Source organism: Alosa sapidissima, chromosome 14 (assembly GCF_018492685.1).
Source record: "Alosa sapidissima isolate fAloSap1 chromosome 14, fAloSap1.pri, whole genome shotgun sequence".
NCBI classification, from domain to species: domain Eukaryota; kingdom Metazoa; phylum Chordata; class Actinopteri; order Clupeiformes; family Clupeidae; genus Alosa; species Alosa sapidissima.
The window spans coordinates 35,585,850-35,613,490 of NC_055970.1; the positions used below are offsets into that span (position 1 = coordinate 35,585,850).

Sequence of the window (27,641 nt, forward strand, 5' to 3'; positions counted from 1 at the left end):
AGGCTACCCAGATCTGCCACCATTCCATATATTAGTGGTCCGTGTATCATTCGTTCATTTGATATTCAATTAAGAATCAAAAATGAAAAAAAAAAAAAAGACTTGTTATTTCATTATTTGTTTTGCAGAGACCAAATTTCCCTCACGGGATCAAAATAGTATATATACTTATACTTATATACTTAGTGATTATATATGAGCATGCATTTAGCTAGCTTCGTGCTATCTTTCAACCCATACACATAGTGAGTTGGATACCCACTATGCTAATTTATTAATACTTAAATTATGCAATAATAATGTGTTAATGAAGTAATATTTCCATTATTTAACAGTTGTTAAGGAACTGTCTATGGTTTATAAGATCAGTAGAATGGGTGTGTTACTGATTAAGAAACAATTTACACCTACATGTAGGCATGTATTTATAAAAAATATGATTGAACACATGCACTAATGATTAGTTAAGGTGTGGATAAATGTTTTATAAACCACTACCTAATACTATAATTCTTGATAAACTTAGGAGTTGCAAGTGGATAGTTCAGGATATTTTTGAGCTCATCTAAACTGAGGACTTTCTATGCCTTTTGACACATTTACAAATAACAGGGTTCCTACACATTTTCCATTTCAAAATTCCATACTTTTTCCATACTCAAATTTTCAAACTTCTCGGTACATTTTTCTGACCATATTCTATGTCAATGGAGCGTTCTACTAGCATTGTAAAGAGCTGTATAATAATGTTTATTATTAACTTGGTAGCCCTTGGATACTTTTCGTTGGGGAAAGTACTGTGTTGGAAGGTGCACTCACATTTTTAGTTCTCTGTAGATACAAGCATAGCCTACATATGTTGGAGACTAGTGCACTGCTGACAGAGGCCTCAATCACCATAAACAATATTATATGTTTGCAATAACAGTTTATCAGATAATGCAGTATCCATGTCTTGGTATCTTTTACAAAATCGAAAAAGTCTACCAGTGTTTTAGCCGAAAATAGCAGAGCTACGCAAACATACCAGTGCACAATGGTGTAGGGCACGTGCATAGAACAGGGGTTCTCGATTTGGTTTTTGTACCTTGTGGGAGATTTTTTTTTTCCTGAGGACCCCCATTCAATTGTATCTTGATGATGTGGACTGACAGTTAACTCATTGAGTGCCAACAACGCAATATTACGTTTTTCCTTCCCATGCGCTGAGTGCCAAAAACGTAATACGTTTTTAGCTTTTTTGGTAACACTTTATTTGGTAACACTTTATTTTAATGTGTCGCTGTTACAGTGTACCTACCTAATTAGGTACAGTGGTACAACCTGTGTAACAACATGTACTATCAGGTACTATCATTGTACTTGCATTATGTATTTGTGGGTACCTACATATAGTTGTTACATTGTAATACTGAGTGCTTTTACAAAACTTTGCCAATTTGTCTAAATTTTAATCAGAGGCAAAGAGCTGACCTGAGACCTGCTGGATGGGGTAAATCTGGTCATGATAGATATACAAACCATTCTTAGCTCCAACCTGTGCTGCTACAACCTTGTTACTCTTTGATACAGTGGAATAAACCTATTAAGTGTACCAGTTAATTACTTACATGTACATATGACATGTATGTTGTGTTGTGTCTTCGATGTCTTGGAACAGGTCTACTAATTCACTACATAGTCTAATATCAACTGTGTTGGTTATTGCTCTTTGATACAGTGGCACAAAGCCATTAAAATGAAGTGTACCAGTTAAGTACTTACAATTACATATTACATGTATGTTGTGTCATTGGTGTCTTGGAACATGTCTGCCATTACCCTACATACTGTAGTACATGTATCAACTGTGTTGGTACACATTTATTACTATTTTGATACAGTGGAATAAACCCATTAAAATAAAGTGTACCAGTTAAGTACTTACATTACCAGTTAAGTACATACATATTAAATACATCCTGTCAATGATGTCATGCATCCAGGGTGCATGCTACACCACACAGTACATGTGAATTAGTAGACCTGCTCCAAGACATCGAAGACATAACATACATGTCATATGTACTGTACATGTAAGTAATTAACTGGTACACTTAATAGGTTTATTCCACTGTATCAAAGAGTAACAAGGTTGTAGCAGCACAGCTGTTACATGTACACTGAAGACAATGAGGCCTTGACTGGAGCTAAGAATGGTTTGTATATCAAATCTATCATGACCAGATTTACCCCATCCAGCAGGTCTCAGGTCAGCTCTTTGCCTCTGGCAAATTGGCAAAGTTTTGTAAAAGCACTCAGTATTACAATGTAACAACTATATGTAGGTACCCACAAATACATAATGCAAGTACAATGATAGTACCTGATAGTACATGTTGTTACACAGGTTGTACCACTGTACCTAATTAGGTAGGTACAATGTAACAGCGACACATTAAAATAAAGTGTTACCGCTTTTTTTTTTTAATTACGAAACTAGACACTCTAACACACCTTATATGTCATTTTGGGAACTCTGTGATGAATGGAAATGAAATATATGACGATCGAAAACTCATGAAAACGCATCTGGACGTTTGATCTTAACTCGGCTTTTGATGGTTGCCGCTTTGTTTCGAATCAGTCACTGATTAGCCTATCAGTGACATGCACGCCAGGTCAAAATCAGGTCATTTATTTTCGTGGGTTTATCACTAGGTGGCAGGTCTCGTTAGATCTCTTCCCAGAAACTTTGCAGGCAACACTTCTCAGGTGCTGAAGAGAAAAATGAAAAAGTCGAAGAAAAAGATATTGCAGCAGGTGCGTTTTCGCCAGACAACGCTGGATGAGTCCACCTTTCTACTAAGACAAGATGACTCTGACCACAACAGGTCAAAAACGTTACAAGGAGTGACTGAACCTCAGAGTGCTGAGGAGCGAGTTCCACCTCCACCACGAGCTGGGCCTAGCGGAGTGGGTGGTAGGCCGAGTCGCGCTTGCAAGAGGGCACGCCCTTGCCAGAGTGCCGAATATGTCGGTGATAGTGACTCATAAAAGACGCAATATCTCCATTTCTAGAAAAAAAACAGGGATTTTGATGAAAACTAGCCACTGTTTAGCTTAGGATTTCTCAGGAACAGAGGCGTGTAGAAATACACGGTTTGAACCCACTGAGAGCTTAAAGTCTCACCTTTCAAATGAGCCATTGTATGTGTTCATAGCTATAACAGACAAAAATCTGTACAAAAATCATCAACAATGGTCTAGATTGCTGGCACTCTTGGCAGCTTGGCATTCAATGAGTTAAGCTACACAACAGTAGGAATGGTTCATTATGACCTGAGTGAAGTGATTAATACTGTAGATGCAATAGTCTGGAAACACAAATATTTCTCTACTAAAATCAAATTCCATACTTTTCCAGATTTTCCATACTGCATAGGAACCCTGAAATAAGTTGTAAAGGTTAAATTTACATTCATTAATTTAGCAGAACATTTGATCTAAAGCGACTTAGACACATTGATTAAATTAAAGGCCAATAGCACCACAGTAGAAGCTGGGAATTGAACATCCAACTTCCCAGGGTAATGCATGCTAGCCCAGCTCCTTATCCACTACACCAGTGATTCTTAACTGGTCTGGCCTTGGGACCCTCAATTTCCCATGGTCATTAAGTCGCGACCCATATTTTAGCGCTCAAGCCAACTGAGACTGTGAGCTATGTGGTAAGATGTGCAAAGTGCCTACACTTGTTTGGAACATGTTGACCAAAGAACTTAGAAACTCTGATGTTGACGTTAGGCACATTTCCGAAGTCCTCAACTCCTGTGTTGCCTTTCAAAGTACTTGACCGGTTTGTGTTTGACAGTAGAGTGCTTGCTTCTGTGTGGTGTTTTAGTTTTAATGATTTCATGCTCTCATGTTCCAGCAATTCACTGCACACCATACACTGGGGTTTCTGTCCCTTTTTGTCCTCAACATAAATGAATCCATACTTCAAATATTCAAGGTTGTTTTGCCTTATTTAGCCTACAAAATAATGTCTAACATGCAGGGTTTGAAAACGAAATTATTTTTCAAACGTTCCGTTCCGAACGGTTCAGGTAGGCCTATGTTTAACGTTTTCTTTCTTGCATGCGTTCCGCCACCAACATATCGGTCCTGAACCGGTTCGGAACGCAAAATATCGTTCGTTCTTAAAGTTCCGGCAGTGTTTGGCGGGCCTATCAAGTCTATTTTTGTGGACTTTACTTTAGAATAGACATACTCATTATTTCCCCTTGATTTAGCCTATACCGTAGCTATGCCCAAAAATAATAAATCACAGGCGGCATCCAAAAACATTCAGATGGGCTATACATCCCATAGCCTACAGACTTACTGTAGGCCTAACCTATGCCTATAAATAATTTCTTATCAAAAATATTTCTGGATACGTGCTAAACTCCTTAACTGGTTGTAGCCTAAGTTTTATCCATATGGAGATCTTCAAAGGCTTGCGCTATAATTCCAACCCTGTTTATAAACTAACCTGTCTGTTGCTGACAAGGCCTATCTCAAATTTCCTGTTTAACTCTTCTACATAGAATAGGCTATAATTGCGCAAACATTTCAAATCCCGACTTTAAAACGACAAGGCGTGGACAGGCAAAATAGGCTATTACGCATAGGCTACAAACAATTTCCAAATCAGTTTCAGTAGCCTACGCTACGAGCTGGCCTAAGATCCGAAGTGGCAGACGGATAGGTTACATTACAACAGCCAGACAAAATATATACATTTGGACCAAAGGTCCATTTATTCGTTTTTTTTTTTTTTTTCAAACTGCAGAAATCAAATTATTAGGCTCACCAGTTAACTCATTGAATGCCAAGCAGTTTTCGGAAGCTTTGTCCTAGAGTGCCAGCAATCTAGACCATTGTTGATGATTTTTGTACAGCCACAGCATATTCTGTGTTATAGCTATGAACACATACAATGGCTCGTTTAAAAGGTGAGACTTTAGGCTCTCAGTGGGTGCAAACCGTGTATTTCTACACGCCTCTGTTCCTGAGAAATCCCAAGCTAAACAGTGGCTAGTTTTCATCAAAATCGCTGTTTTTTTCTAGAAATGGAGATATAACGTCTTTCATGAAATATAAAGTGTTGCCTGTAAACTTTCCGGGAAGTGATCAGCGAGACCTGGCGAGACTGCCACCTAGTGATAGACCCACAGAAATGGCCTGGTTTTGAGATGACGTGCATGCGTCACGACCCAAAGCGGCAACCGAGTTATGATAAAATGTCCAGATAAAATGTCCAGATTGTGCGTTTTCATGTGTTTTCAAACGTCATATATTTCATTTCCATTCATCACAGAGTTCCCAAAATCACATATAAGGTGTGTTAGAGTGTCTAGTTTCGTAATTTAAAAAAAAGCTAAAAACGTAATATTACGTTTTTGGCACTCAACGCATGGTTTTGGCACTCAATGAGTTAAGAAATACTGCACTACACTACTTCCACCTTGCTAGTTATTTTATTCTCTGAGAATCCTACATCATGGCATGCCTGTTGTCGTCATCTGTCATGTCTGATAGTCTGACACCGAAATAGGCTAATCCAGGAAAGTCTGTGCATATAGGCTACTCGATAAATATTTCTTTGAGGGTGTCATTGTTCATACTTGGGTTTACGTAGTTAAATGGTGTACTCAAATCAACAATACTCATTACTATGTATAAACTTTTAGATATCTTAAGTTATCCATGTATTTTTATGGAATAATCATTGCAGTGGTAGACATTGGAAGCTTGGCATGTCAGGGCTACCCTAAATTATACACTGCAAAAACTGCTTATCTAATATCTAAAAATCTAAAAAAAAAAAAAAAGTGTTCTTAATTATATATCAAGATAAAAAAATCTAGTTGGTATTGTTTTCAGTATTATGAGACTTACCTAGTGCTTTCCTGTAACACCATTTGACTTAATTTAATAAGAGTTTGATTTATTTGAAGATATCCCATAGTCTCAACATGAAAACAAGCAAATTTCGCTGCCAATGCTGGCTCAGTGTTGTGATACTTCTTATTGATACATTCAAGTGTGAAAATGTAGGGACATGCAGTGAGGTTAGTTAGGTTTGTTTTTCACATTAACTCTCCAGCCTTTGAATACTTAAAAGAGACCCTATGGTTTAGGAAAGGGCTCATAGGCAAAAAACAACATATTTTTGGCCTCAAAAATACTTGGATGTGACTTGAAGGAAGCATGTGTTAGCCTTTATGGTAATTTGCCTGAATCTTACTTAAGGTGGAATAAGGAGCAAGGACACTGATGCCATTGTAATTAAAAATAGCTTCAATTAGATAGTTTCCCCCCCATACATATTTCCCATGTAAAAGACTTTTTCAAATCAAGTCAAGTTAGTTTATTTGCACATTATAGCACATTTCACATAGACATGGAATGCAACCCACTCATTGACACAAAAGACAAAAGATGCCGGATGCAGCGTACCCGCGACACCAAGACATAAACAAAGAAATGTATGCGTTTATGTATTTTGCAAGCTAACCTTTGTTGAAACAGAATGCTGACCCTGGATGTGTGATTGATCAGCAAAGCAGGAGCAGAACCTTCATAGTAATCAGAGAAGCTGATGACTGTTGAGTGATCCAAGATATTGACATCAACAAGGAGGCCTCCATACTAAAGAGAGAACAAATATGAATTGTGTGTCATAATGGTCAGAGATGTGACCCTACTCAATGATATCTTACTATAGTCAAATTAAAGGGACTGAAGTCAGAACAAAGCTAACAAGTTACATTGTCAAATTCAAAATGTACCACAATGCAGGAAGTAGACAGACTAGTTGGGGATTTGTACTCGTGAATGATTGTGAAGTGTGGGCCCAAAAATAAAATCTATTCTCATTCTGGACTGCCATCTCCTTCCATTTTCTTCCCTTACCTTCAGCCTCTCACAATCTGACGCACTTGGTCAGAATCAGCTATTCTGATCATACTCCTTTCCTGATCCTTTTCAAGCTGTGCCAGCATGTCCGCATTGCTTGTTTACAGTGCAATTGCTTTACAGTGAGGCAAACAATCAGTAGCGGTGGCAACCACCTAAAGTCTATGGCAAGCTACTAGCAGATATTTGCAGAGGTCCAGGCAGAAAGACTTATGTTATAAGACACTTGTATATGCCATATACTCTAGAAGAAAGAGCTTTGTTTTTCTGTGTCATCATTCAATACATTCATCACCATTTCCTCACCTCATCTATACTGATCAGAGTGCCATTGTCCTGTTTGTTGAAGTAGAAAGACTTAGAAGTGATTTCAGATCCCACCACTCTAACACAGAGTTTATTGGTGGTCAGCTCTGGCCAAAGCGGTATACACTGAGGACACATACAATAACAAGTTTAAACCTGATAATATGAAGTCAAAAAGGATATTATACAGCATCAAAGCATAACAATATCATATCACATTATAATAGCTTCAAATTAATTTTGCTAGAACAGAGTTATGTAACAGGGTGGTTGGTTGGTCGAGCAGGGTGCCCCATCCACTTTTACTTGACCTGCATAGTTTGGAGGGATAAATCTGCAAGAAATTGGTGGCGCTCTCACACATCACAAATGTACATAAAAATGTACCGGTGTTGGGGAAGGGGGTCCTAGTCTTTACCAAGTCATCTTTGGCAGAGGTGAAATGGTAAACTGACATACTTGTCATTATCCGGGTGGACCATCGCCCCTTGTCGCCAATATGATTTAATCCATAAATTAAACGCAGTCAGCAATTGTACACATTTTCAAGCCCATAACATTTTCGGTCACATTCAGCAGTCATGTCCTCACAATCCACTAGCTGCTCATTCCGTGAGTCTCTGTAGGCAGCCCAGGTTCCGAAAACTGGAAACAAAGTGGGGGGAGCCTGTCCTCCAAACAGACCTCCTGTGTGGAGTTTCTTTGGGAATCCTGAGGGGAGGGGTGAGCTACCCCCCTGGTGTGTTTCGTTTGGTCAATATAGTGTACGTTGTTTTGGAAAAAAAGCGTCTGCTAATAAATTTAAATATGAACATAAACATAAACAAATGCGACTTCCTGCGCAATCGCTGAGTGCACCTTTAACTGGAAGACTGATAAAGCAGGGGCAGTGCACTGGTTCATTGACACAGGGCTGGCCCAATTATGGTGTTCTGTGTCTTTGTCATCTTGGTCTCAGGTCTGAGTGAGATTGAGTTTGCATCCCTAACAAAAAATTGCATCTGTGCCTCTGACAATAACACTGCATTCATGCAGGAATGCGGCTTCACAAATGGAGTGATTATCTAGAAGGAGAGGTCTGCTTACAGTAGCTAACAAAGGAGCTCTACAAGCCACCTGAGTAAACTGCTATACTGTACAATGAAAGATTCAGCAGCAGAAAACTGGTGCATAGCTATCCAGAAATCTCATCTAGAAACGTGTATGTCTGAGGTGAGCTACAGCTCTTACTCATGTTCCAAATGGGATATGCCTTCACCTTGTTAAGCCCAGCGGAGTCAACTAGCGCATGCACAAGTTAGTTTGGCGTGTCATGTGCATGCATAGTGAAAGTCTCATTGATTGAAGAGAAGTGTACAAACTACATTCCACTTGTCCCCCTCATTCAGAACACCGTAGTGACTCCAAACTGAGTGCCTTGTTTTGAAGATTGCTTTTTGTGTTCCTGAGTGAAAACAAAATGACTGACCAATACATCAGATATGTTAAAGAAAGATGGTGGTGTCTGACCCAACTAGGATATGATAAAAATGAAAACAAAGATCTAGATTTTTCTTTTTAGTAAACTCTGTGTACACAAACTATGGGCCTCATTCACCAACCGTTCTTACAGAAATTTGTTCATAGCATAGCAAGCATGTGTCATATACGGTAATGAAATTGTCTTGCTCATGTAGTGTACAATATAAGGTAGAAATAAAAAACTGGTGCCTCAGCCTGAAATTGTGTGCACACGGCCCTGCAGTATCATGCCCTTTTATGGAGATTGACAGGGCGTTTACCTATGCTAATTAAGAACGATTGGCACACCCTGTCAACTTGGGATTCAGCACGAAACTGCAAACAATTCTGAGGTTTAAGAACACCTTTGTGAATATGCTGAAGAGTTTTTGTAGGACCTTCTTAAGAAAACTGTTTGAGTTTTTAGGTGAACCCTTCAAACTGGCAAGTTTCATCAAAATCGGTGATGTAGCATGCATCACCCCCGCCTGGTCCTCTGATGGACACACTCTTAAGAAAAAGATAACAGTGCTAACTTGGAGGCACCAGTCTTGATGCCGCCTGACACACTAGCGAGTCTTTGTCTGAAATTAAGAGGGATTTTTTAGCACAGCCTCGTTTCAGAAATAGTTTGTAAAGCATGAATGTAAATTTGCATTTGTAATTTGTTCATTTACACTTCTATTTAGATAGAGAAACTCTATAAACATCATAGTTTTCTTGACATTGACATGACAACATAATTAGGAGAGAGCAGCCCTATTCACCTCTTTGGATCCAATGAAATGCCATCGTTTCTTGGAGGATTGGTTCTCACTTGGCATTTCCCCCACCTCTAATTCTAAACAGCTCTGATTGGCCAGCATGTAGAATGGTGTCATGACGACTATTCTGCTCAGATTAAAACTACTCATCTGGATACAAACACCAACCTGCAAAAATCACACATACACAAACACTGAGAAAACAGCATCATAGTGTCACTTATACTAAGGTTAACAAGCTCATATAAATTATAGCAAAGCAAAGTTCTGTGTTCAATTATTTCTTATTGATGGCAGTTGACAGCAATGTTGAAGAAAAAGTGAACAAGTGCCCTGTGATAAAAGTGCTTTAATTGGTTCATGGCAGCAACTGACATCCTAGGGTGTTAAACTATAGTTGAACTTGCATCAATACACCTCCAAATTCAATCCCATTGGTGGTGCTAGAGTGTGCTTGTGGTGCTTGAGGCGCAGACATAACACTTGGTGAAAATAATCAGGTGTGCCAAACCTCAAAACAGTATCATATCGGGATGCATAAATTGCTTTCACGCATGAATCCCATTTATGTCTCAGTTAAAAAAACTTATTGTGTACACACTCATTCTTCTGTAATGATCAAGTAATGGGACTTCATTGTAAACCTTCATCACATATTGTTCACCTCTTCTCTGAATATATGACAACTTTGAATGGAATTTCAAAAACTGTGTGAACAGTGTGCACACCAATTATTTCTCACCATACTTAAATAAGCTACATTCATTTATATATTTTATTTGTAAAGCATTCATTAGGCACTGTTTGGCTAACTCTTTTAATCCTTTCTTTCCCTGCCATCTTTGGCCCCTCTGCTTGTCCTCTCCTAACTCTTCAGGATAAACTGTTCTCATGCCTTTCTTGTTTTTAATGATAACTAGAAATGCAATTCCAAGGAATTACCAGTGCATGAAAATGCAAAAGTTGTGATGTAAAATATCATGTATACTTAAAACCAATGGCGGACCGTGCGTTCAGTGGTTAGGCCTTCAATGAGAACTATTTTTTGCCAAAAAATAATAATAGGGGGGCGTTCCGGGGGGGGGATATCCCCCGAAGATTTTTTTTGCATTTCAGCGTTAAAATGTGCAATTTCCCAGCATTTCACGGTGGGGGGGAAAAGTTTTCTCTTTCTCTCGCAAATCTGTGTAGCACTCTAGAATCTTCGTTAGACAAACAAGTAATGTTCCGAGCTGAATTCCGCATTGCTTAGATCTTTATTAGGCGAATAGCACCCGGCCATCATCCTTATCAGCAGCAAAGTGAATAGGCTGTTAGGCTAGGCTACTTATTTATCACCCATATTCATTACAATCTGCTGCCTGCTACTGTCCGGTGAAGACGTGCAATTTAGTCCATGTCATAATGAAAGTGAACACCAAGTGCGCTCAAGTATGGGTTTGTGCAGACTATTTTGAAATATTTAGGCTATCGGTTACTTAACTTATGTTCATGACTGGCACGCACATAGGCTATGGTACTGCCACAGGTCTACAATGATGTGTTCATTTAATAGTTTAATCTGACATCAGCAAACTTGCTTCAGACTGTTTGTAGGGCTCTCCTACTTAGCTGTAGCTTTAACGTTAACGTTACAGTGCAACTGTTTTAGGTTGTGTTGCTGCTCTGATTACTCAAAAGCTAATGTGGAACTACAGTAGGCTATCCTACAGTGTTTGCCAAACATATTTATGAGAAAGTGTCTCAACAGAAAATGCTAAGAAAATTTCTCAGCACACCACCATGATATTAAACATAAAAGTCAGAAAATGTATTGCCCTATGCTGCTACTACTGCTTGTTGCCTATTTCATAATGTCTGATGGCCACGCCATTGATTTTACCAATAATGTCCACAAAACACAGATATATAAATAGTCAGACTAATTAACAGGGCAGGAAACCAAGGCAAATGACAATTTTCACATAGATGCCGATCCAGAGAGCTTCACCAAAGCCACATGAACTCACACACAACTTCAAGATAGCATACAATCTAGCAGTAACCAAGCACTGCGGTTTGCAAGCAGCACAAAAACACTTTTTATATAGAAAAGGGCCAGATTACAAGCATGTATTACAAGTCTATGTTATCAAATAAACATGAAACAAAATTGACCAATTCCTGCATAGGCTACTGACCAGCTACGTGCAGAGCTAGCTGACATTATGTGCATCTTGCTAACATGTAGTCCAGTTGACACTGTAACTTTACATGATATAATTTTGCTTAATGAAGGCTTATCAATATATATTTTTGAAACAAAAACGGTCAATATACTGTCCATAGCTATAACCAAAGCCATGTCAGTATGACATGTACTTTTCCAGTGAATGTCAGTCTGACTGACAGAAGATGCTCACGAAGTTCCTCAAGTCAAATAGATAGCGTCGAAATTCGTGATGAACGGTTCCAGGTATTCTTTTCGAACATTGCAGGCCCAACATAATGTCTGATTATGTTGGGCCTGCAATATTAGTCAGACCTGCCTTCCTCGCCATAATAGGTCGATTTGATTGGCTAATCAGTCAGATGTAGCCATCAATCAACCCGAATCCAAACATGATTTCTAATGGTTGCTTAGGTGCCGAAAACGCAGTGATTCCTTGTGAAGGCCTGATGCCGGCCTTAACAAGGGAAGACATGCGATTGGTTAAAAATGTATCGCACGCCCTCACTATTTGTTCACACAATCTGTCAATCAAATATAGCGGACAGCAGTAGGATATGGTAGTAGCCCAGTCAAGAACGATCGGGAAGGAGAAGAAGAAGCGGTGTGGTAAATGGTAAAGTAAAATGTGACCAGGCATGGCAAAACCAGGCACATGTCTCCCCAGAGACATTTTGAGTTATTCAAAGATTCTGAAAGTGTAGTTTCAAAGCTATCCAATGATGTCTCACTCATGGAGATCTGACAATATTTGAATAAGTTGTAGCCATTTTAAAGTATCCACATCTCAAAGCTACAAGCTGAGAAATCAGGGTTTTCAATTTGACTACTTTCTCCCTCAATCCATGGGAGGGGAACACAATGGTCCTCATTTACATGACATTAAGATCAACCCTCCCCCCTGTCACTGTCACTGATTTGTCAGCCTGCAGTGCTAATGACCCATCGAAACTATCTGTAATGGTTTACAGAACCAGCTAGTAGCAATGGATAAAGTAGTCTAAAACAAACATGAGATCACGTTTGCAACACCCAGTGCAAGGCACCACGTTGGCAATGGATTTAGCAGGTTTAGCAATGGATAAAATAGTCTAAAACGCGAACTAACAAACATGAGACCACGTTTGCAAACCCCTGTTAATTTGAATGCACACACGATAAGGCACCTGCCATCAGTCAAAACAAGACATTCTCGCATTATTCAAATTAATTGCCCACCAAAACTAGTAGCAATGGATAAAGTTTCTAACACACAAACTTTATCCCTGTCAAATGTAACTGTGGAAATAGCATCTGATATCTTATCGAGTTCCTCTGCTGCCAGGCCGAGAGATTCTTCCTCATTGTAATTATCTTCGGCTAAGGTCAGCTCTAGGTTAGGGATGTTCTCCAATGTAATGAAGTCGCCTTCATCATCAGATTCAGGTCACCTGCAATGCTGTGCTTTGTCCATCTCCAGTTTTGTTAAAAATGTTAACTATCGCTGCAGTAGCACAATGGATAAGACGTCGGTGTGCGGAGCATATGAATAATTGTCCCAGCATCGCCGATTCGAAACCTGCTTGATGACGTGCCCGCCCGGTCAGGCGATCTCCCTTTAATTTGGGGCAGCCGTGGCCCACTGGATAGCACTCTGGACTCGGGTTGCCGGTTCGAGCCCCGACCAGTGGGCCGCGGCTGAAGTGCCCTTGAGCAAGGCACCTAACCCCTCACTGCTCCCCGAGCGCCGCCGTTGAAGCAGGCAGCTCACTGCGCCGAGATTAGTGTGTGCTTCACCTCACTGTGTGTTCACTGTGTCCTGTTTGTGTTTCACTAATTCACCGATTGGGTTAAATGCAGAGACCAAATTTCCCTCAATAGATCAAAAAAGTATATATACTTATACTATGTTAGCAATGCAAACATGTTAACTATGCTAACCATGGTACTTAGCTATATTAAGAGATAATATAGAGATGGTTACTACGGTGAGGATAGGATAGACATGGTGGTTGCATAGCTTAATAAAAGTTACTACTTAGCTAACTTAGCTAATGTTTTCTAGCAGTTTTGCTAAAAATGCTAACTATGTTAACATGCTAACCATGCTACTTAGCTAACTTAGCTAATGGTTTCTAGCAGTTTTGCTAAAAATGCTAAATCTGTTAGCAATGCTAACATGGTAACAATGCTAACTAGCTACAGTGGGTAGGAGTCATAGTTGATGACAAGTGTTGACAAAGTTGATGACAAGTTAAAAGTTGTTGATAGACAGCTAGTTTAATAGATAGTTTAATGATAGTTAAAAAGTAGACTGTTTAAAAGTTGAATGTATATAGTTTAAAAGTTGAATGTAGATAGTTTAAAAGTTGTTGATAGACAGCTAGTTTAATAGATAGATAGTTTAATGATAGTTTAAAAGTAGACCATTTAAAAGTTGAATGTAAAAAGTTCAGTAGTTTAACCCTCTAGGCGCCACAGTCGACTTTAGTCGACAAGATGCGGTACTGAATAAAACGGCCGATTTAGTCAAATAGGGTGTCATATTTCGTTCGACCTCCACTCCACTAGATGGCAGACATGTCATACTTCATGCCCGAGTCAAAAAAAGGCATACTTTAAACAAAACTTTCGCGCTACAGCTGCAGTGAATCAGTGCGTGCAATACCGGAGCTAGTGTGCGTGTGAGCCACTTTGTCAGAGCGATATTGTCAACGTCAGCGAGTATTTGCATTAGATTATCGTCTAATGGCATCAAAAAAGTTTACCTGAAATGAAGTGTTGGGTCTTCTATTCGCGGACCCTGATTCTGAAGGGGAATATCTGCCTTCAGAAAATGACGGTGATTCGTTTAGTGAGGCTTCAGATGCGTCCCTGCCTTGCAATGATGCAGCTGGACAAAGTGAGAGTTTACTCCATAGTTTAGCTTACACCAAGTACAAACGTTGAATCGTTTGCCCAATGTCACAGGTGGGAATAATGTTTCACGGGTTCGGAGTGTTCATCGGGAAGTTAGCAGGGTGTTAGTGGTGTGGAGAACGAGGCTGGAGGTAGCCTAATAGTGCTAGCTTCTGTCTTCTGAACGTGTGCCTCTCCACAATCGCGGCGACAGTAATGTGGTGGAGCCTTTGTCTAATCCCACTGGGTATGTTAGACGAGGTCGAAGTGCTCATAGGACAGTTAGGGGGGAACGTAGTGGCAGTGTGGGGAGTCGCAATGAGAATGACAGTAGGCCTAGTCCGAGCTGCACAAATTCTCTCCACTCGGCGCGCGCGAGGCAGATCTGGCCATGCTGCTCGCATGGTGGAGGTGGTGACACGCTCTCTCCCTCTCCCTCTCCCACACACAAACACACACACACACACACACACTAGGTCATGCATAGTCTATTACAAGATGATGGGAATGCCGGCCCTGTATGGATAGGGATAGGGAGTCATTATCTCTACAGCAAAAGGCCTGCTACATAAAAAAAAAATGTCAGCCATTTATTAGTAATGATTTACACTGTTGATTTGCTATCTATTTCCCTGATCATTTAGGACAAACACTATGTGTTCCTTTTTGTGTGTTCATGTCCTTGTGATGTGTGTGTCTTTGTCACCAAAACATCAACAAAAACAACAAAAAGAAAAAAAATACTAACATTGTCTCTTGTCTTGTCTCGTCATCTCACTCCTGATCTGTGCCTTGCCGTGGCAAATGAGCTTTTGAACTAAACAGGTCTTGTCTACTTGTGTTTGTGTGTCATCTGAATAATATATATGTGCCTCATACATGGAATCAGAGTGCCTACTGTATGTAGTAAATGGAAAATCTCTACAGCAAAAGGCCAGTCTACCGCTACATGCATTTGGTTTGTTTCTGCCATTTATTAGTAATGATTTACACAGTTTGTTCACTACTTACTATTTACCTGAGCATTCAGTATTGTGCAATATAGCATACAGAAGGTGAGGGACATTTTGGGGGGAAAGAAGTGGTGCATTTTATCATTCAAACATGCGACTTTTCATGAAAATTCTATAATCCAAGATGGCCGCCACCATATGACGTCATAATATGCAAATTAGATATAAACATTTAATCTCTACATAAACTTTGGGTCATCCTTAATATTTCTCTAATTTTCAGAAAGTCTCTATCTCTTATCACTTTTAAGATATAGCCTTTTGAAATGAAGATGTCAAAATTGATCGTTTCGGAAAAAAACCTCTGGCGCCTAAAGGGTTAATGGGTTAAATGAAGTTTAAACGCTTAATAAACTAAGTGCATGTTGAACAGATATGCCTTTAGACCCCTCTTGAAAGACCCAAAACTATCACAGGAATGGAGAGTACTGAGCAACTCATTCCACCAACAAGGAACCACTGAGGAAAAGAGTCTTGAATTTGACCTAGCATTTATGGCTGGTCAACACAACAGGCGCTTATCAGAAGAATGCAGTGGGTGGTTGGGGATATAAATCTTGATTGTTGAATTAAGATAGCAGGTAGCAGATCCAGTCAGTGTCCTATAGGCCAAAGTGATAGATTTACATTTAATTCTGGCCACTATAGGGACCCAGTGAAGAGAAGCTATTGTATATTATTATATTAGCCCATAATTAATATGCAGTAAGCCGATGGCATGGCCTCATGAGACATTTTTACAAATCAATATGACATAAGCCTAACAGCTGTTTTGGCTTAAGGCTATATGCTTATTGTTAAGCTTATTGAATAACTTCCTGATAGAGAAGACTAACCATTTTGTGGAATGATGCATCACCGTATAAAATTTGCAACAATGTGACTCAACAATCTCTGGTAGTCACACTCTGTCTGCCACTCGTTGTCTGTAGCTGATCGAAATGACACAAGCCTCAAGCTTTGATGTAAGGCTATATGTTTAGCCTAATGAATAACTTAATGATATAGAAGACAAACCATTTTGTCTTTGGTAGCATAAGTGACATTTTGCTCTGTCTGCCACTCATTGTCTAGCTGTGTGGCATTCTGAAACGTCCTTAAATTCGGGACCATTAGCCTATCGCTGGTTTCAATTAATTTGGGACCTTGCAGTCGGAATTATCATTTATTTATTCAAAGTCCAAAGTAGCCTGGGCTACTCGAAGTGGCAGTTTATTGCACATCATGTTTACGTCTCTTCTGCCTGAGGAGACTAAAGAAGGTCTATATATATATATATATATATATATATAATATAATAATATAATAATAACACCTATATATATATATAATTATATATATAATTAAACACCTATCATATGGTGTGCTTGTGGGGGGTAAAGGGTTAAGGCTGCCAGTCTTGAATGTCTGTGTATAAATTCAAATAATTGCAACATATGCTAAGAACAAGCTAAGGCTGGCTGCTTGGAGTCCGCATCAACGTGGCCTAAGCATTTGTTTAGCCTAGGCATTTGTCAGCAAATGCCTAGGCTAAACAAATATATATCCATCGTAGTATAATAGTATTTCTGATATGTTGCTGATTGGATCATAAACGGCCACAGCAACAAAGGGGAATGACTGACTCTTCTCTAATAACTGTGTTACATGTTATTTTCTATATTTTTGATATGTTGCTGATTGGATCATAAACGGCCACAGCAATGAAGAAAAGTGAAAGTGATTGAAAATGACTGACTGACTATTATTGTGTTACATGCTCCAAATGTAAAGCACTTTGAGCTGCATTCTGTGTATGAAAGGTGCTATACAAATAAAGCTTATTATTATTATTACTATTATTATTATCATTTAGTGAGTCACAAAGCAGCTCTTATGTAGCCTAGCCCTAGGTCCACGTCCACAGAGAAAGATGTAATACAATCAAGGAGAAACAGAATGGGCACCTACACATCCTTGCTGCTTAGCTGAGGGCAACATGATGTATACAATCATAATACTGGCTATTTTACAGATAGAATTAAGAGGTTGTTGACATGATATTTAAAAAATAATACCACAAATGTCCTACCAGGTAGTCCATATTCTTGTCAGGACATCGGACACAGCCATAACTTCCAACAGTGTCAAGAGAGAAGGCATCAGACCAGGAGCTTGTGGACACACTGAGCTGCAACTGCAACATAAGAGGTGAGGAAATTAGTTAACTGTCCACTGTTCTCTAAAGTCTTTTTTAAATTGTATTTCTCATCTGAAATTCATTGGTAACAGTGGAAGCCAATATAAACATTTTAGACTTTTTGCATTACACCGAGTGGCTACACAAGATCTAACTATTTCATTACTGTTGGTGAAGGTATGTCAAAGCTGTTTCAATGAACTCAAGGAATCTAATGGGTAACATTAGAGAACTGCTCACTTTGTTCTTGCTAAAGAAGTTCTTCTTTTTGAAAGAGAAAAGAATGACATCTCTAAAGTCTGATGGGTGTTTAACACATATGTCCTCAGCACTATACTGCAGCACTCGGGATGTCTTGTTGATGATCCAGTAAGGGCTGAAGATAGAAAGCATCAGATTTCCATTGGTTTTTGATACATGGACATGCAGATCCACTACCAGCTCCTCTGATGTCTGACTGATTAGGCACACAGAGACAAATTCTGCCAGGCTGTCATGTATTTTCATCCTTCCACTCCAGTTTCGGCCCTGATACTTCATCAACATAAATTCCATGATTTCACCAGTGATGCGGGTGTTCAGGACATCAGAAGTGCTTCCCTCAGATATTTCGTAAAATTCTGCTGAGCCCTAAAAAGCACAGATGGTGAGACACACAAGTTAAAATCATAACAGTGATTGAAAAAAACAACCAAGTTATATATGTACACTATAATAATATGAAAAATCTACATCACTACTAACAACAATAATAAACTTTAAATGGTTGGCGTTTGAATGGTTCACTCATGTTGCTTGCAGCGGAAGTTTAACTTTTCAAGCGCAAGCATCAGCCAAATCAGATCGCCTGTATATATATATATATATTTTTATTTTTTTATTTTTTTATGGATATAAATGTAATTAGTTCGTTTTTTGCAATTATTTTGAGTTTTACCATATCAGTGGCGGCTGGTGGTTATAAAAATAACGGAGGAAGGAAGGTGCGCTTGATTGGTGTTGGTAGCAGGTGTGATGGTTTGGTCTGAGCTTTAGGTTTGGTCCCCCCCCCCCCCACACAAAATAAAAGAAGCCACTCAACTCTTTCACCAGCCACTAGAGATACGATGTGAAAATGTGATATGATTATAGTAACCTAAATAGTCCCGGTTATTGGCATTATTGCAATACGATTAAAATTTTTCTCTAAACCTTTTCATTCTGTGAAAATAAATCATTAAGGCTACATTGACAAACTTTTAACCATGAGCTGTATATTCTCTGATTCTAATATTTACAGATATCTAGGCGATTTAAGCACAGCTCAGTTTTAAGAAAATTTTAAAGCCCAAAGTTGGAGACCATGTTGAATTTTGCTTCAATTTATTTCAAAACCGGATTACTCTGGAACGGCTAATTATACACAGGAATGCATTACACCTTTGTGTTCGGTAAGGTCTGATTTATTATGATATATGGTGTGTCATGTGTTGCGTGAAGAGTTCGTGAGATATTCCACCGAGACAAATAGATGTGGAGATGGGCACAGAGAATAATGATTGGTGCCTACAGCTACAGTGGGTACTACATTCAATTCTACGGCTTCACGCGTGATTCTCACATGACCTCACGCGACATGCAGTCTCATGATAGAACTTGTTATTGTTTTTGAAGGTGTCTGTTTTATTTTTCTATTATTCTATTTTATGAAGAGGCTGTTTTGTTTATGTTTGTTTTACTTTCATTAATGGTTAAGCTCATGAAAATTAAATTTTGACTGCTAAAAACATAATTTTAACGCAGTTTTCAGAGGGACAGAAATATCAATAGAGAAAGCAGTGCCCGTCTTCTGTCTGAATATTGCCTACCTGCAATAGGCTATCACTTCCCTGCTTGACACTCCCCCACATTCACATGGAGAAATGTCGCACGTTAACAATGGAGAGAACCTTTCAGAAATTATTTATTGTGCGAATGGGTTAGCAAAACCCACGGAACGGAGATGCAGATTATCACCCTAATTCATTTGTTTGTGCAATCTTAATCATCTTAAAGCTGCTTAATTGCGGCAAAAATCACATACAAACACTAAACTAAATTTCTAACTCTGTTACACCCCCCTCCCCTGAATTTCACCAAATTCAAGCAGCAACCAAATGGTACTTCCAAAGGCAAAGAGTACACTACTTTCAAACACTAGACAGAGGGTCACTAATTACAGGACAGCCAACCACAAAGGTATCCAATAAGGATGAAGTGGAAGAAGAGGTGCGCAAACTCTCACACAACCAACCACTGGCAGTAGGGTGCCTTATACACCCCATAAGACCATAAAGCCTTAAACCATAAATGTGCAGTGTAGCTACCCTAACACCAAGGTAATGTGTGGAATACCACCTATGATTTATCCTTTTTCTGGCCATTCAAACATGATTTTAATTCACATAATTACTAGGTTGTTGCCTTTTCTATCCAGTAGAAAGAAATAGTTCAAAGCAGTACAGCAGCAAAATGAGAGAAAGAGCCTACAAGTGCAAACCGAAATGTAGTTTGTGAAGTTATTGGAATGGAAATAAATGTAACCACCTTCAACATACTTTTGAAGACATTTTGTTTCAAATGTGCAACACATGTAGTTCATTTATTAAGGGAGTTTGTCGGTTAGTTAAGAAAGGCTCAGCAAAACGTTAACGAAGTTACCATTGACAAGGCTGGCGGCTAGCATTATTATCATCAAGAGGTGTGCTAACTCGTAGGACTACCTCCGGATTGTTTTGCATTGAGGTGCTACTTCAGACTGTAGAAAGATGCAACTAGAAGAGTGAAAAAGTGGAAAGTCTCATAATTTACAATTGAAAGATTTTTAGTCATATAACTGCTTAAATCCAGCTTGCTTCAAAACAAATAAAAATGTGCAAATGCTGCAAGGTAATGATAGACAACCAGTGTGAAACAAGTTAGATTTTTTCAAAACTTAGAAGCATAGAATTGGGGGCCAAGCAGCCAAGCAGCCAAGCAGCGAAGCTGCGAAGGCACCCATTGTGTTTCTACGTTTTCCTATTATTAGGGGTCCGAGCAGCGTAGCTGCAGGACCCCTATTGTTTCTGTACCGTTCATTTTTGGCCAAAATTCTGTAAAAGTCATACTGCAGCCTAAACCGTAACTTCAAAACTCTTCAAATTTTCAGGTATGGTTACCAGTACCCCCCTCTACCCATAACCCAAAATTTGGGGTACTGCACCCAAAGGTGGCGCTGTTGGGAAAAAAAAGTTAATTATGCTAATTTCTCCTTACCAGATTGACCTAGACTCAAAATTCTTTCATAATATTAATCTCTAAACTTAGATGCATCTTTTTGGCCCTGGTCTTATGGTCTAAAAATTTTTACTTTTGACACAATTTCATGGAAAAGCCAAACATTATAAAAAGTTTCACACTCTTCAAAAATAATCAAATCTTCACCAAAAAATCTTCTCACAGACAATGTTTAGACCAAGCCTCACAAAAGTTATCGCTCAGAATTTTGATATTTTGTTCCATTTCAGAGATATAGGCCAATAAAGTTAGACCACTTAGGCCATTTGTCCTAGATCACCTATATTCCTATAAACATAAGTCCTAGAAACTTCACATTTTCACAAGTATTGTTACCAGTACCCCCCACTACCCATAACCCAAAATTTGGGTACTGCACCCAAAGGTGGCGCTCTTGTCAAAAATGTTATTTCTCCTTACCAGATTGACCTAGACTCAAAATTCTTTCATCATATTAATCTCTACATTTAGATGCATCTTTTTCACCCTGGTCTTATGCTCTAAAAATGTTTACTTTTGCCACAATTTCAGAGAAAAGCCAAACATCATAAAAAGTTTCACAGGCTTCAAAAATTATCAAATCTTCACCAATGTTTAGACAAAGCCTCACAAAAGCTATCAAAAAATTTTGGATATGTTGTTCCATTTCAGAGATATAGACCAATAAAGTTCGACCACTCAGCCCATTTTCTTTGGAGAACAACCATACAACCATCATTATGTGGATACCATTAACAGTGCACATTTTCAGATCTGTACTCTTTTTTTATAAAGCCCTTAATTCTATTGTCAAATGTATGCTAGGAATTTTCTTGATGTTGTGTGTTTGCCAACACACATTTTCACCATGTGAATGTGACTGCCAAATATGTAGGATTGTCATTGGCTCAGTGGGATAATGCCTAGTGCTGGTGTTTGTTAGGTTGAGAGTTCGAATCCCCGGTAGTGCTTTAGGCTCTAGCTCGAATACTATTGGTTATTAAAGATTCACACCATTGAACAGCACCTGAATGACATCAGGCAATCAACATACACAGTCATTAGTTGCCAAGAATCAGAATGCAGAGACGCTCTGACATTTAGGGGAACTTCTTTGTTTACTATTTTTCCTTCATCATTAAGTCTATCATATTTATATTTCATCCATTAGTGTTCTTCTATACAAATGTCTAATTGCCCCAGAATTTCAAAAAGATTTCAGGTGTACTCTTTCAGGAAAGCCCTTCATTTTATTGTCAAATGTATGCTTGGAGTTTTTCTTGTGTGTTTACCAACACACATTTTCACCATGTGAATGTGACTGCCCAATGTGTATGATTGTTAGTGGCTCAGTGGGATAATGCCTTGTACTGGTGTTTCTTAGGTTGAGTGTTCGAATCCCTGTTAGAGCTTTAGGATTTGTCATTTAAGATTCACACCATTGAACAGCACCTGAATGACATCAGCCAATCAACATTCACACTCATCAGTTGCCAAGAATCAGAATGCCGGGACTATCTATTACATTTAGGGGAACTTCTTTGTTGACTATTTTTCCTTCATCATTACGTCTATCATATTTATATTTCATCCATTAGTGTTCATCTCTACAAATGTCTAATTGCCCCAGAATTTCAAAAAGTTTTCAGGTGTACTCTTTTAGGGAAGCCCTTCATTTTATTGTCAAATGTATGCTTGGAGTTTTTCTTGTTGTGTGTTTACCAATACACATTATTACTATGTGAATGTGACTGGACAACATGTAGGGTTGACAGTGGCTCAGTGGGATAATGCCTTGTACTGGTGATCCTTAGGTTGAGAGTTCAAATCCCACTTGAAGCATTAGTGTTAGAATACTGTTGGGTTGTGGATGTTAGCATACTACAATAAAATGCTGTACGGTTGTGAAGGTTAGCACACTATAACATTACAGCTACTTGTCAATATGGACTTGTAGTGCAAGGCAAGTATAACTGTATAACTAGATGTACCGCAGAGCGGTACAAAATATGACCGCCGCCCAGTCCAGCACATTTGTTCCACAAAAATAAATCACGCTGAAAGGCCTATATGATTCTAACTGTCTCACTAAATTGCATTATCTACACTTAATTCTCACTGGTATGCTAGACAACAAGTACCAAAACATGATTAGTTCATAGATTTCACATGTAAAATTCATTTTATACAACCCCACTCCCATCTTGCCTGTTCATAATTCTGAGAAATTCTTGAATTGTGTGCATGTGTGCGTGTACACGTTTATGTTTATGTGTGTGTGTGTGTATGTGCGTGCTTGTGTGTTTGCCTGCGTATGTGTTTGTGCATGTGCATGCATGCGTACATATGTCTACTGTGTGAGTATGTGTCATACGTATGATTACTGTGAATGTATGTGTGTGCGTGTGTATCTGTTTATGCACATGTGTGCACATGGATTGGGTTAACATGACCCCTGGAGGCAAACATACGGAAAAAAATGGTCATCCTAGGCCCTACGGTTCTCAAGATATTCACAGAAAACTGTGTCTGCCCTACCCTCCTTTCGGGGGGGTCCAGTACAGCGGGGGGGCTACAGATCAAAACGAAAACCGATGGTTCCATGCTATCCATGTGGGGTTACATGCCCACCAAGTTTCGTGTACCCCGGTCTTTCAGTGTCCCAGGAATCCTTGTTGGTGTACGGTCACTAAATGTACACATAAATTATTTTATTGTAAGGCCCCCCATGAACGAAAGTTCACAAAACTTGGCATGCATTCGGAGGGTGTCATAATGATCCTACACTTTGTGAACTGAAAACACCCAATTTTTTGCTTTTTAATTTTTAACTAGGTGGCGCTATACATGAAATAAGTGGTAATGGGATGGGTTGACATGCCCCCTTAAGACCAACATACAAAAAAAGGTGGACCTCCTAGGCCCTACGGTTCTCGAGATATTCACATAAAACTGTCTCGGCCACCTACAGGCCAGTTGGTGTATAGTAACATAAATTAATTTACTGTGTGGCCCCCCATGAACGGAATTCAACGAAACTTGGCGTGCATTCAGAGGGTGCACTTCCAATTTCGTGCAGTTTTGACTATGTTAGGTCACAGATACCTGCGATTACAACACCTCATTTTTACTTTTTTGTGTTTAACTAGGTGGCGCTATACATGAAATGAGTGGTTATGGAATGGGTTGACATGGCGCCTTGAGATCAACATACAAAAAAAAATGGTCCTCCTAAACCTTACGGTTCTCGAGATATTCACAGAAAAATGTGTCTGCCCTACCCTCCTTTCGGGGGGTGCAGTCCAGCGGGGGGGGGGGGCTACACATCAAAACAAAATACGATGGTTCCATGCTATCCATATGGGGTTACATGCCCACCAAGTTTCGTCTACCCCGGTCTACCCCGCTGCGCGGCGGTCATAATTATAGGCTGTTTATCTTATTGACTCCGACACAGCTGTAGCCTATAATTTTTTGTTATTCTTATAATATTTGTCATTTCTTATACATATTTAGTCGGCTCTTCCACTTGACAGAACAACTCTATATCGGTTAAGGATGTCACGCATGAAACAATGCTGCAGAAACACGAAAATACGACTTTGAGTTTAGTAGGCTATAATTTTCAGTTCCTGTTTATCTATTGCATGATGGGTAATGATTTAAAGGAATCGTGTTGCAGTCTTGTAAATAGTGACCCTGCAAGATCCCTAGTCATTGCAAAATCATAGTCTGTGACTTAAAACTACTACTTGTCTTTAGATGTGAGAGGGTCTGAGACTGTAGTCTTTCAAAAATCTTTTCCAAAGTCTGTCAGTGTAAGGAGGGCTAGAGGTGAAAGTGCTGTGGAGAAATTGCAGGATTGTTTGGCTCTGCCACCTAACCACACCCAGTTTACCTGCTGGGAAACCCTGTAGCTCCGGAGCAGGGGCTCAGACCAGGATAAATTGTTCACTCTTTTGTTCATCTCAACCCAGCACTCCACTGTGTCCTGCTCTGTGTGCGTCTTTGAGTTAACGTAAGTCATCACTTTAATGACCCTCACTATGACTTTTGTGATGTTTATCAGTTTGTAGAGTAGCTCTGCCATCATGTGTAAAGTTAAGGTCTTTGTTTGTTGGTTTGGTGTGTTAGAGTCCCATGTGAGAGATGATTAGGTGATGTTGGTTGACTTGGGATGTCAAGTATTGTTTAGTTGTACCTTATATAGCCATATGATTTCAGTTTATTGTTCAAATGCCAATTGGTTTGTTTGTGAGTTGGGATCTGTACTGATTTACCCCATTTCACTGATTACTCCATTTTCTGTCTGTTTCCTCTTTGATGCAACACACATACAAGTAAAGAACAAAAGAACAGATGAATTGAAACTCAAATAAAATTCACTTGTGTTGCACCGAAACCTGCCATCTCCGTGTCATCACTCCATACCATTGAGCCTTCTGACCGAGGCTCTGCCTGCTTGCCACACACTCACACTACCTCGACCCACATCGCCCCCTACAGTTCCTTCAGTTGAGTTGTGGAGGTTAGCATACTAGAATAGAATACTGTTGGGTTGTGGAGGTTAGCACACTATAACGTTACAGCTACTTGTCAGGACTTGTCGTGCAAGGCAAGTATAACTGCATAATTGTAGGCTGTTCATCTTATTGACTCCAACACAGAACCCACCCCCACCCCCCTTCACCTACCACCACAAATACAATTCCGTTCTGTGGGAAACACTGCCTTCCATTATCAGATCCTTCATCTTATCCATGACAAATGCATAGTCCTGTAGAATAGAGTATTGTTAGAATACTATTGAGTTGTGGAGATTAGCGCACTAGAATACTACTGTTAGAATACTGTTGGGTTGCGGAGGTTAGCACACTAGAATAGGGTATTGTTAGAATACTATTAGGTTGTGGAGGTTAGCACCAGGGTGCGATTTGTAGGGGTGGATGGTGAGGATTTCCCCCCCTCTGGTTTTCCTATCCCTACCTCTGCTAAATTATTTTTTATCCCCGTTGGGGACAACATTTATCCCCCTCTGCCCTTCATATTGATTAATGCTACTTCATATAAGTAAAGCGCTGCAATGTGAGAACAGTCTAGTAGGCTAGCCTACATAATAATCTGACATCAGAAACGCACCGTCACTGTCAGCACTCATGCTGCTGTGAATGTTGGTGGGTATTTAAGCTATCTAGCGGGTGTTTTAACAGCTGCAAGAAATAGAAGCTTCATGGTCTTTATGTTCTGGTTCGTAAATTATTTTCATAAAACTTCAAGTTGCCCTATAACTTTACTCTCCAAACTCTTCACTGCACTGTAGCCAATTAACTGACAGTATGATAGTAGGCTATTTATTTTCTGTAGGCTACAATAAACACATTTATTTTTTCAACTTTTGCAATATTACGCACTTGGCTACTGAACGCAAATCAGCAGGAGAGAGAATGCACGTAGCCTACGCAACTAACACTGTTAGCCAATTCACTAACTTAAGACTTCAGTGCCATCATATACAACATTTTTTTGCACAACAAATACAGAAAGGATGGAGGCAGCAAAAGTAGAGGAGTAATTTCAGATGGGGCAAGAACAAGGTGAATTTGTATGCTTGTCAAAACGTAGTCCTACCCTGCATTAGAGGAGCTGATCATTATACCAAACACACTCGCTGTTTAGTCATACACCACGGTAAACTAAAACTAAAATGTTACAAAGGTGGCAAAATTAATATAGGCTATTATTAGCCATGACATTACTAGGCTATGAATTGTTCGTTCGTTTTTTTTTTTTTTTTTTTTTTTGGGGGGGGGGGTTACAAACTTATTCAAAATCATCCCCCCCCTCTGTTTTTTACACAAATCGCACCCTGGTTAGCACACTATAACGTTACAGCACAGGGTAATCCTAATTTTATGCATCAAATTTATTCCAATCCAACTCAAAAGTTTTGAACAACACAAAGTGAAGGTTTTATCCAGATCAAAACCAAGAATAGATTATGTGATCTAATCCAATTTCAGGATCCTTGTTTCCCTTTGAACAAGCCATTTTCAAGATTTGATCCAATCCGATAGCCGAAATCCGGTAACTGAAATCCGATAACCGAAATCCGATCACTTTTCTTTTGAACAATTGGGCCCAAACAATCAATGCATATATAAAACTAAAAGGCTATGCTACCTCATGTTCGTTTTGCTCGGACTCTATTTGGGGGCCAAGCAGCGAAGCTGCGAGGCAACCCATAGTGATTCTATGTGTTCTTATTATTATTATTATAACGAAACACTCATTTGCCATTGAACCATACAGTAAAAAGTTGGGAAATTTGGCACATTGATTCGGTATAGTCATATGATTAATTTCACTAAGTTTCATGTCAAGTGCTCTAGCGCCCCCAATGTGTCAGATTTTGCATTACATCTATGCGCTTAAAGTTTCAACCATACAAATTGAGGTATACTTGGAATCCTTGGATGAGACCAAACTCAACGCACCCCATGACGTCAATTTCCGCCACGTTGGATTTTCCGCCATATTGGATTTAATCAAAAACACTTAAAAGGAATCAAAGGTTA

The 27,641-nt window shown here is 39.3% G+C and overlaps 1 protein-coding gene across 4 annotated transcripts in view; it reads right to left on the reverse strand.

Moving 5' to 3' along the window:
- Positions 1–27,641, reverse strand: part of vps13c (vacuolar protein sorting 13 homolog C) — a 392,379-nt gene that overhangs the window by 112,927 nt on the left and 251,811 nt on the right. For all 4 annotated transcript variants that reach the window (XM_042061414.1, XM_042061415.1, XM_042061412.1 and 1 more), the window contains 5 exons: positions 18,034–18,423; positions 17,686–17,790; positions 9,519–9,683; positions 7,252–7,377; positions 6,545–6,678 (listed from right to left, as the gene is read on the reverse strand). In XM_042061414.1, the coding sequence (XP_041917348.1) occupies positions 6,545–6,678; positions 7,252–7,377; positions 9,519–9,683; positions 17,686–17,790; positions 18,034–18,423 (920 nt within the window). The remainder of the gene's footprint in view (positions 1–6,544; positions 6,679–7,251; positions 7,378–9,518; positions 9,684–17,685; positions 17,791–18,033; positions 18,424–27,641) is intronic.